The sequence below is a fragment of the Thamnophis sirtalis genome, unplaced genomic scaffold (genome assembly GCF_051295495.1).
Source record: "Thamnophis sirtalis isolate CommonGarterSnake01/CBP01778 unplaced genomic scaffold, rThaSir2_p1.2 scaffold_4, whole genome shotgun sequence".
Classification (NCBI taxonomy): domain Eukaryota; kingdom Metazoa; phylum Chordata; class Lepidosauria; order Squamata; family Natricidae; genus Thamnophis; species Thamnophis sirtalis.
In genome coordinates, this window is record NW_028261384.1 from 88,424,869 (window position 1) to 88,436,356 (window position 11,488).

At 39.6% G+C, this 11,488-nt stretch overlaps 1 protein-coding gene across 2 annotated transcripts in view; it reads right to left on the minus strand.

The window, feature by feature from the left end:
- MTHFD2L (methylenetetrahydrofolate dehydrogenase (NADP+ dependent) 2 like) overlaps positions 1-9,751 on the minus strand; it is a 34,444-nt gene extending 24,693 nt beyond the window's left edge. Inside the window, exon 1 of one of the 2 annotated variants that reach the window (XM_014058957.2) lies at positions 9,489-9,751. In XM_014058957.2, coding sequence (XP_013914432.2) covers positions 9,489-9,622 — 134 coding nt within the window. In that variant the 5' untranslated portion in view covers positions 9,623-9,751. The remainder of the gene's footprint in view (positions 1-9,488) is intronic. The other variant, XM_014058958.2, reaches the window with a different exon arrangement.
- Positions 9,752-11,488: the final 1,737 nt, after the last annotated feature.

The window sequence follows — 11,488 nt, forward strand, 5'->3', positions numbered from 1 at the left end:
ATTTTAATCTTGTTACTGTTATGATTTTAAACATCTTTCTGTTGATGTAGGTCAGGGGTGACAAACTCAATTTCATTAAGGGCCGCATCAGGGCTGTGGCTGACCTCGGGGGTGTGTGTGTGGCTGACTGGGTGGGCATGGCCAGCTGGATGCCAGTCACTGGGTATGGCCAACTAGGTGGGCATGGCCAGCTTAACACCACTCCCCAAACTGCTGTCATGTTTCCTCTTCGCATTGGTTAGACAGGTTCAAAGTCATGCTGGCCCGATGTTTCCTCTTTGCATTGGTTAGACCGGTCGAAGCCACACGGGCCTGATGTTTCCTCTTCGCATTGGGTAGACCAGGCTGAAGCAACGTGGGGCCCTTATAATTTCCAGGATGCACATCCACCCTGCGGGACTTGTTTTTGACACCCCTAATGTAAGTTACTTTAGCTATTATTAATTAATATAATTAATTGCTTTTATTTTACAGCATTTATTTTAAAAAAGACTGAGAGATTCTTCACCCTCAATTTTATCCTCAGAATATAATTTACTAGATATCTGCAAGAAGTAACTCTTTACATTAGCAGCTGTGAATGCAATGACCAGCAGCTAGGATCTATATCACCATATGGAAAACAATATAACTGCTTGCCAAGAGCCAATTCTTTTAAATGATTTTGTGTAAAGGGTGATGAATAGCAATCTTATTCAGAATGCTGCCAGAATGCACATATGAAACGTATAATATGTGCATTGTGGCAGCACTCTGAATAAGATTGCTATTGAGGTTATACATTCAGCTAATTTACTTGTATGAAAACACAATATCTTTCAGTTTTGCAAACATTATTAGTTTTAGTTTCATTAATTTTTTATATATCGAAGAACATTTTGAATTCCTTCTTACAGATGGAAGAATATTTCTGGATGTAATCCTCTACATATATGAAAGAAGCAATCAAGCAATATAGAAAAAACACTTCTATGAAAATCACAATATGAATGTTGACATGCTCATATTTATTAATAAGTAATACTGTAATCAAAATCAATTAACATATCAAGAGTTTCTGGCTATTTCTATAATACAACTTTTAAAATGTGAAATGCAAATGCTATTGATAATTATTTCAAGGGAGATATTTTTATCTAAACAAATTAAAATCTTAAGAATTTAAGAAGCTGTGGTACCATGTTTATTGAAACTAAAAATTTATGAGTAAACATCTATGGAAAAATACCTTTTATTATCTAAATTTATTACTTAACGGCATCCCTTTGATTCATAAAGTAAATGAGTTTAAGGGGCATGGGTTAAGCAGAGAAGCCTGAATTCCGAAGATGGAATCTCTTCTCTCTGATGCTCCTAGAAGAGAAAAGAGAAACCAATAAGCATAGGCACACTGCCTTTGGTTTTCCCCAGCAATTTTAACTGAAAGCTTGGTGGTGACAGTCCCATAACTCATCTTCATAACTGGTTGATAGAAATTCTGCCTTGGAAAGCTGCAGAAGCTCTGAATCTACTGAATACATCAAAACTAAGCTATCATAACAAAACAGGAGGAGTTTTCATATTCATTTAGCTGCTCCAACTGACAAAAAGATTCAAGAACAAGCTATCAAATTGTGGTACCTGGGTAAATTGTATGGGCTTTTTAAACCAGAATGAAAAAATCTTATAGGAATTTCAAAACAGGCCTGCCTGAGGCAAAACAGGCAATATTAATTAGCTGTATTGTAGTACCAAAAATCAGTAGAAGTTTGGTAGCATCTTTTCTGACTAATATATTTTATTGAAAGACATAAGGTTTTATGAAATGCAGCTCACTTCAACAGATGCACAGACTGAGATGCATGTCAGTTCATCAGTAGCTAATCTGAGATACGATTTAAACTAAAATCAACAGGGGTAGTTAGGTAATGGAGCAAGAGACAGATTAGCAATGCTATAGTTAAATAATTGCATATTTTATCAATTAACTTTTGTGGTGTGTTAATTACGTTCGTTGAAATCTTTTGAAACAATTTGAAATCTTTTGCTGTTTATGAGTTCAGAAATATCTTGCTGTGAAAGACTGTTTCTCTCTCCGCCCCAAATAGTAACTTTGAGAATTGCAAAGTTTTGCAATTCTTTGATTTTGAAATACTTTGATATCATTTTGTTCCTATTTTGACTCCTCATTTTAAACTTGTATCTATTAATTCTTTTATGCAAAGCTTTCTATTTATTCTAGATAGAATCCAGAGGCGCATCCCTGGCATATTATTGCATGTAGATAGTTTGAACAGTTTACAACTGTTCAAAATTATGACAGCGCTAAACAAAGGGATTCATGAGTCCCACCTCCATATTGTACAGGTATAGCACCAAATCTCCTTGTGGAAAATCACAAATCTCCTTGTGCAAATCACAATGTGGGGTCATGAAGTGGGGGTTGGAATTGTTAAGTGAAATGATTGTGTGGACACTTTCCTTAACTACCACCAGAATTTGCATGTCATACGTAAGGACTATCTGTATCACATTGGAGGAAGAGTATGTAAAAGTACCTCTAATCTTACGTTTGTATTTGTTGGGCCTGTGATGATACTGTTGGCAAAATAGACATCTGCATATGTTGCAGGGAAAGTAAACTTCTACAATTATAGAGATCTACTTTTCATATAAACATCACTGTCATGTTGTGAGAATCTACTTCAAATTGGGTGGTTGTCTGTATGAAAATAAGGTTCTATCACTCAGTTCCTGAGTAAGTCCAATATTAGGGACATTGTCCATGGATTTTTTTTAAGAAGTCAGATATAGTTTGAAACATTTGAGCCCAGCGCTGGGAAAGCACAATGAATGTATCTTTACATTTTTCCCGCGTAAATGTTTCTTTTATTTTTATTCAGAATGCAAAGCTCCTTTCATTCCTTACTCTTACATATTATTGGATGTCTAATGTTTCATGAGGTAACTGGACAGATGAATTTTCCTAATCCAATCAACTTTTACTTTAAAGTTTCTTTGTTGTGCATAGCATAAAAAGTAAATGTTAAGCTTTTGTCCCAGGTTCCTTTCTCTTAGGGAATCCTTTTTAATGGAAAGTTTTGAAATAAAATAGTAAATTAAATTATTTTCCTTGTCACAGTTGCTTAATTGGGGTCCAGCACACCAAGGCATGAACCTAGAAGTTGCATTAGGCCATCTGTGATAAGTGCAGTATTCTAAGATAACATTTTGTTCTCTAAACCAATTCCACTCATTTTTGTCTTTTTCTGTCCCAAACGAATATACCTCTGAAAAAATTTTTAGTCACCATCCAGCTAATTCACTATTTTTTTATCTTCTAAAAATAGATTCACATGGGCCCAAGTGACGCTGTACAATATATACAGGTAGTCCTTGAGATACAGCAGGTGATAACAGATGCCACAAAATTATACGTAGAGTTTTATATATTCTTTGGGGCTTTGTGATTGAGATGTGTAAGAATGTGTCCTTTAATATTTTAATGGCTGTTGCCAGATTCCTATGGGGTCATGTAGAGGTCATGGCTGGCTCTACAGGCAAAAGGGAAAATGCAAATACTAGCTATTTGTCTGAGCTAACCTTGTTAGCTTTGGCTTGCCTAACTGTGTTGCTTATTTGGACTCTCCTTGTTATGAATAGATTGGTCCAGTATTTCTGCATGGATACAAAATTTTAAAGACCAGCCTCTTCAAGCTTCTGCTTGAGGTTGTTTTCCTATGGCAGGAACACTGGGGCTGTTTTCTGTTAAGATTTTTTCTCCTCTTCTCCTTTAGAGGAAATATTCTGTATTGCCTTTTTTTTAATATTAAGAATGAATAATATTTTAATCTGGGCAGGGGCCTTCCTATACAGCCTTACGAGTGACTGATCACAGGGACCCTGCAGGACCCACCACTCTCTTCCCTCATCCTACTTTGCTGGGACACTGTAGCGCTTTGGCCTACCCCAATCTCACTTACCTTTTAAAGCTATTCAAACCTCATGTTTGGGAAGTAATGCAAATCATGTGTCCCTGGACCACTAGGCAGAGACTTGAAGATAGTTACCCTCTTTTGCCCACCTGCTGGTGGACAAGGAGAAAATGGTGGCTGCCATATAAAGTGTTTTGTTTTTCTGCTTTAACAAGGTCTTCATAGCCATTAGGGAAGCTTCTGAATACTGCAGGAAGCTTCTGCAGCATTCTGCATACCTTGTTAAGACGGTAAAACTAAAGCAGTTTGTCCCCAGGCCGTATGGTGACAACACAACCACCATTTTATCCCTGCCTACTTGTGGGTGGGGACAAAATGGTAGTGGCCAGACAAACTGCTTCATTTTTCTGCCTTAACAAGTTCTGCATAGGGTTGCAAAAGCTTCTGAATGCTGCAGAAAAGCTTCTACGTGCCTTATTAAAGAAGCAGAAGAAATCTGAGCCAAATTGTGGTGTAGTGGTGAAAGAAATGTGACCACCATTTTGTGAGTGGGACAAAATGGTGGTCACTTCTAGAATTGCACCATGTGGCTGTGCAAAGAAGCAAACCACTCGAGCGCTCTAGAAGGCCTTGGAGTTCTTCAAAAGGTAATGAGGAGGGTATTTAGCCTGATGAGATGGGAATCAGCATCCCATACTGTTTAAAAACCTGCCCATTTGTTTAACAATTCATTGGGCAGAGCAGGAATTGGGGGAGGTCATAAAGTGAGACATTTCACCTAATGACAGTTATGACATGAGACCATAATGGGCAGGCACCTTTATCATTATATCTCAAGAACTACCTGTGAATATGCTTGAAACTACTGGTTTCCATATAGTACAAGTTTTTCATTTTTTTCATTTTGTTTTCAGAACTTAAGAAACCTGGAAGAAGCTAAGGGAATCCTGTGTCAGGCTGCAGTTTTCTTTTGGAGCTTTGGCTGCCACACTTTCTATTATTCTACTATGCCTTTTTCTATTTTGGGAAAATGGGAGGGGGGGATTGTATGGAGTTACTTACCGTGTAGCCAAAACAAATTATTTCTAGAAAGCCAAGGTCATGTCTCTGCACCTCAGCACCTGACAGGAAATGGATGGGTGGAACTGCCAGAATTGTGGGTGTGAGGCAAGACCTTGAAATTTCAACTAGGTGGGGAAAACCTGGAAGCTTTCAGATTTGGGTTTTCCCAGATGTGCTAAAATGGCTCTGTTAATAAATTGGAACTTCGAGCAATACGTTGCTTGGACATCTATATCATCATTTGTTTTTGGATGCTATTTGGAACCCTGACATCCTGCTGGGCACACTGACCTCTGCAATCATCATGGGGATTTTGGTACTGCTGTTATATATCAATTGAACATATTCTTTTTATTCTATCATCACTACAATTCTCACAAACAATAAGAAGCTCCAATGCAGATTCTGCTTGTATTCAATTATTGAAAATTGATAACAATAACAAATTATTAATAATATCATAAATTGTTAAGTTAGCATATTGTTCAACACTTTTTTTGCAAGCCACCGTTTTAAAAATATAAAAATGCAGAAGAATTTAAAAATATAATTCACAAACAAACAATGTATAGATGTAAAACTATCTACCTCTTCTTTTATTTCTACTGAAATATTTTTAGAAAATTGAAATGGCATCTTTTCTATTCTTCACTTAGTTAAATCACTACATAAATTCTAAGCTTAAATGTATACAAAACGAATATGTAATAGATAAGCCACAGATTTCTAGCTCTAAGCCCTGTTACATCCCAAAGTCTAATATTTTTCTCATTCCACAGGACTCAACTGATTACAGACAATATAGGAAGAAAATAAAACACATTTCTATGACATTGATTTCTGGAAAATTATTGCCTATAAAATTCATAGTTTTTATAGAAATTATCCAGATTGTCCCTGGATACATGTTGAAGGATCCAATCTGAGTTGGTCATCAAGACCAAAGGTTTATTCTTCCAAGGTTTCGGGCTTGTGCTAGAGCCCATCATCAGTTCCCATACCCCCTTCCCCTCACAAAAGATGTACCTTGTATGTATTAGAGAGGGAATATGAAAAGTTAAATTGTTCCTATATCACTTCTGCTGCTTTAAAGTATAAATTTATATTTTAGCATAAACATTGGTCTAGTCTAGGTGAAAGGCCAGTCAAGGTTTTAATATATCTGAATGTACAATATTTTTCCAGCCACATTCCTTCTTTGTTTTATGGAGTATCATCCTTCCAAAATAATTTTAACACTGTAATATAAACATGACTAAAATACACTACATGTAAAAAGCACAAACACTCAAAGACATGTAGAATTATCTCAAATGACTCCCTAGTAAAATTATTACAAGCCAAATAAATGCAGCATTCTAGACGTCTCCGTTTCATTAAAAAGCTGTCCCAAACCTATTCAAACCTAAATACCACAATTTTATTCTGCTGAATATCTGAAAAATAATAATTGAATTTATTCATAATGGCCTTTTTTTGATATCACAAGGAAAGAATTTTTCTTGGGAACAATATACATCTCTCCCTCTCCATCTCTCTCTCTGTCTGTCTCTCTCACTCTCTTTTCTATTTGGATTCTACTCCCTGCAAAAGCTGGACAAACTATACAACCCTGGCTTGTTTTTTCCAAATAGTTTACAAATAGAAGTAAAATGGGTGGTGGGGGCAAACAGTTTCAGATATTGTCTTATAAGAAAGTGAATGAGGAACAAAGCAGAAATACTTATACAGAAGGTTTCAGCAAACTGCTTATTGATGGTGCCAAATTTCTGAATGGCCTTGATAGATAAATCAATCTTTGCAATGACAAATCAAGAAGCTAAACCCATGCAGTTAAGATCTATGCAGTCTTTGTTCTTCCCGATTAGTCAATTATCTATTATACAGGGATATCTCTGGTGTCACATCTGAACCTGGACTTGCACATTGTGCCAAGAAAAGCCAAGATCCATTTGAGGATAGGTTACAAATAGTTCCTTAAAATGCAATGCAGCACAGTCCACATTATCCATATCCATTTATGCTTTGCCATCTGATTTGAGCAATGAAGCAGAAATGTTAAGACTGTCCAAAAACTTTTAAAATGAGGTGTCTTTAAAAAGAAAAATAAATCATAGAGTGGCTTTGAAAATCTTCATTCCTCTTATAATAGAAGAATAATAGTAAACTGTTAATGACAATGCTTATGATTACAGGTAGTGTTGACTTATAACCATTTAGTGATTGAAGTTACCATAGCACTGAAAAAAAGTGAATGTTTTTCACACTTATGACCATTTCAGCATCCCCATGGTCACATGACCAAAATTCAGAAGCTTGGCAACTGGCATATATTTATGATAGCTGCAATGTCCTTGAGTTATGTGATCACCTTTTGCAACCTTTTGACAAGCAAAGGCAAAAGGGAAGCTGGGGTCACTTAAAAATGTGTTACTAACTTAACAATTGTAGTAATTTACTTAACAACCATGGTAAGAAAGGTCATAAAATGGGGCAATTTTTTCTTAATTGTCTTGTTTTGGCATGAAAATTTGGGCTAAATTGTGATCAAAAGTCAAGGACTATCTTGTATTCCAGTCCTGAAAGAAAATAATATCTGGCCATCTACCTCAATTTTTTAAAGTTCACATTTCTGACACTAAGCACTCTCACTCACTCCAAACAGCAAGAGATTAAGGCACCAAGCTAGAAAGTAAATGACCACTCATCTTAGCCATGAAAGTCAGTTTAGTGACCTTGGGCCAGTCTCTCTCTCAGCCCAATTTACCTCACAGAATTCTTGTGGTGAAAACTATAGATGACCAGGCTTAGCCCAAGGTAGGGGTCAAGCGTGTCAGCAATAGCAATAGCAATAGCAGTAGACTTATATACCGCTTCATAGGCCTTTCAGGCCTCTCTAAGCGGTTTACAGAGAGTCAGCATATTGCCCCCAACAATCTGGGTCCTCATTTTACCCACCTCGGAAGGATGGAAGGCTGAGTCAACCCTGAGCCGGTGGGATTTGAACCGCTGAACTGCTGATCTAGCAGTAGCCTGCAGTGCTGCATTTAACCACTGCGCCACCTTGGCACCTTGGCCTGTCATCAGTCTTGACTCCCTGTGTACCCAGAAGAGATCTAAGTCCAGCCTATCTTGAAATCAGTTGACTCTTCTCTGCCGGCAATTTGCTTTGACCATTAGTAGTTCAGATTATTGTAGAGAGTGCTAGCATGCATTAAACCTGTTTGCATTTGAACCATCTTGCTTCCTGATTTATTGTGTCTGACAAAAATAGGAGGAAAGAGTATGTTGAGCACTCGGAAAGTCCTTGACTTACGACCTGGAGGCCAGCAACAAGCCAGGCGGCGCCCTGATTGGCTGAAGAGTATTATGTTCACCATCTTGTTTTAAAAACAATGAAACAGGATACAAATAAATAAACTATGGGTTGTTCTACCTGCCTACTAATACAGGAGAGTAAAGAAAGGATCAACCCTATAACTTTGCTCTGTTCTACTTTTGGTGTCCTTAGAAACATTTATGATATGTGTTCTCACAATATCTGATTAATGAAAAATTATGAATTCAGACAGAAAGCTGCAACATTAAGCACAGAACAGCACAAGTGAAGAATGTAGAACTTTTAAAAAACAAACTAACAGATCATTATGTGGCACCACAAGGGAGTGCTATCTATTGGGGATGCTCATTTATAAAACTGCAGTCATGGACAAATCAAATATTTTGAATGCATTTTCCTTTAGATAATGTATAATCCACCCTTCCTCCAAAAAGAAAGGAAAATTCCCTTACTAATAGCAATATCACCATGATGAGTTTCAAATAATAAAACCCACAGTTAGACATAACATATAAATGAAGGAGTGTTGTTACAAAATCAGGGGCATACAAGAAACTGGACCTCTAACTATCCATCACTGAAATATCTTTCTCATGAGAAGTTGAGGTACCTATACACCTGACATAAGAAGGAAGATGCAATGACAAATAGTCGTCACTAACAAGTCTCCGCTGTCACGTTTCTTCATCTCTTCTGCTCCACTTTAGTTTCAAAACCTAGAGAATAGGGATTCAGGTGGCTTAATGAGCTGCATAGCGAGTAAATAAACAGTCCTAAAAATACAAAACTGAACTTGTGGCGGAAATGTCCTCTCCACTCATGAGCTGTGACTCTCCTCGAAGAGGGTGCAAGAGGTGTCTCTCTCTCTCTCTCTCTCGGGCCTTTTGGAGCGGAGCGCGGACCCACGCTGATTCCCCACCGTTTCCGTTCCGGAGGCGCTCAGACGCGCGGTTCCCTCCCGGATTGAACCTCCAGTCACACCTTCTTGGCTGGAGAAAAGCCGGCAACTGAGTTACCTCGGCAGTCCCTCCTTCGGTTCCTTTACTCCTTTCTGCTTTCTCTCCCGCTCGACAAGCGCAAAGACACAGCCTCCAGGCATTGCTCGTTTGCAGCCTAGAGCCGGGGAAGGCTTAACGCTCCCTGAAAACCACCCGACCCTTCGCATTTCTTACCTGCTGCCGTTGCTGGGGCAATTGCCCCGGCTGCAATTCTTAGAGGTGTTTCTTACGCCTGGCAAGAGGAAGAAGCCTCCCCGCCGTCTCACTCGTAGCAGCAGGAGACGGCTGGGGACGCTTGTCGCCGCCATAGCAAGGTCCTGGGTGCTCAACCACCCGGCTGCCTTTCAATCGGCCCCGCCTTCTTCCTGCGCCGCTCCGAGATGGCTGCGGAGATGCTTTGCCTGCGCCGCCAGAGGCAATTATTTTTGAGAACTGACCTGCGATATCCTTTGGGGTAGGAAAGAGAATCTTTTCCCCAGAGAATGGAAGGCTGAACAGATGCAACTCTGCAGCCCATGAGCAAAGAGCTTTTTTAGGAGGAGCAATGTGGACCAATCACGAAGGCCCCTGTCTCCAAAATATAGTTTAACTAGTACAAATTATTAATTGATAAGAGGATTGTCCTTCAAGGCAGGCACATCACACATTATAGCATATCAAGAAAGGCTGCCTCTCGCCCACCCCGGATACATTGATTTTGTGGCAGATTAAAGCTACCATGTTTGGCTTGCAATCTTTCACCTCCACCCCAGTGACTGCTTCATGGCAGCAAAGACATACTGAAAACTATTACTTTCCTAGTGTACATTGTGACCTTGCCACTCAAACATGGTAACCTCGTACATGGACTTCTGTTTACTCGGCTGAGTATTCTAATGGATAAAAATGGTGCAGTATATGGATTCAAAGAACATTTTCTCCCTTCTGACTTTAAATCAAATCAAATATTTATTATGGCCAGCAGAGGGAAGCAAGTACTGTAAAGGTAAGGTAGTTATGGTTTGCCATCTCATTAACAACCTTGTGAAGTTTGCTGGGCTGAGAAAAAAATGACTGGCTGAGAAAGGTGCGTCTTATATTCCAAAAAATATAGATAAATAAATTAGCTATCACCCAGATTTCTTGGGAGAAAAAGAGTATCAAAATAGTTATATAATCCAGAAAGAAGGCATCCAGGTTTTTGGCTTTCTTGGCAGCAATGTTCTAGGGAAAGATAGTTTAAATTATGATCATGGAAGAACCAGTTAGCATTAGGAACATCAATCAATTACCTGACTTAAAACATCAAAGGAAGAAAAATAGAATGAAGACAAATTCATGTTTATAGCAAATGAGAACAAGTTTGGTCTAGTGCAGTGGTTCTCAATCTGTGGGTCACGACCCCCTTAGGGGACGAACAACCATTTCACAGGGGTCGCCTAAGACCATCCACCTCCACCGGCATCGCCTGAAGTGGCAGGTGTATGAAGAGCACCAGGTGGTGAAGCAGGCTCCTCCCAGGTCTGGGCGCAACCTAGACGCCACCCCACCCGGTCTCCACGCCAGGGAAAGGCCGAGGTGCTGAAGGGGAGAGAGATGGGTTCTTCTGGGTAACGGATCAGCCTCAGCTCCGACGGATGTCCAAAGCGAGCGTGGTCAGCGATGCTGTTTCAGCCTAGCCGCCTGCACAGGGGCTTGAAGGTGCCCGGAGAGCAGGAAACCGGTGGGGCAGTCGAGCTACCCACTTCAGCTGGCGGGACGGGCTTTCCCAGGCAGGCACATGCCGGGATTCAAGCCCCTTTGGGCCTGGACGTTACCTTTGCCGCCCCTGCTGCCGGTCCTGCCTGCAGGCTAAACTGAACTCAGAGGCTTTTTGGCCCCCGAGAAGGGCTGGTAGGAGAGGTCGGAGGGGAGGACAGGTCCCGCCCACCCATTCCTTCCATCCCGAGGAATGCCACTTGGGATGGAAGCACAGTTCGATGTAGTTTAAGCTTCCATTTAAAATCCCATTTAAAGGGCAACTTCTTAATCTGTGCTTAAGAAAGAAAGAAAGAAAGAAAGAAAGAAAGAAAGAAAGAAAGAAAGAAAGAAAGAAAGAAAGAAAGAAAAGGGAGGGAGGGAGGAATGGAAGGAAAGAAAGAAAAGGGAAGGAGGGAGGAATGGAAAGAAAGAAAGAAGAGAAGGGAGGGAGGAGT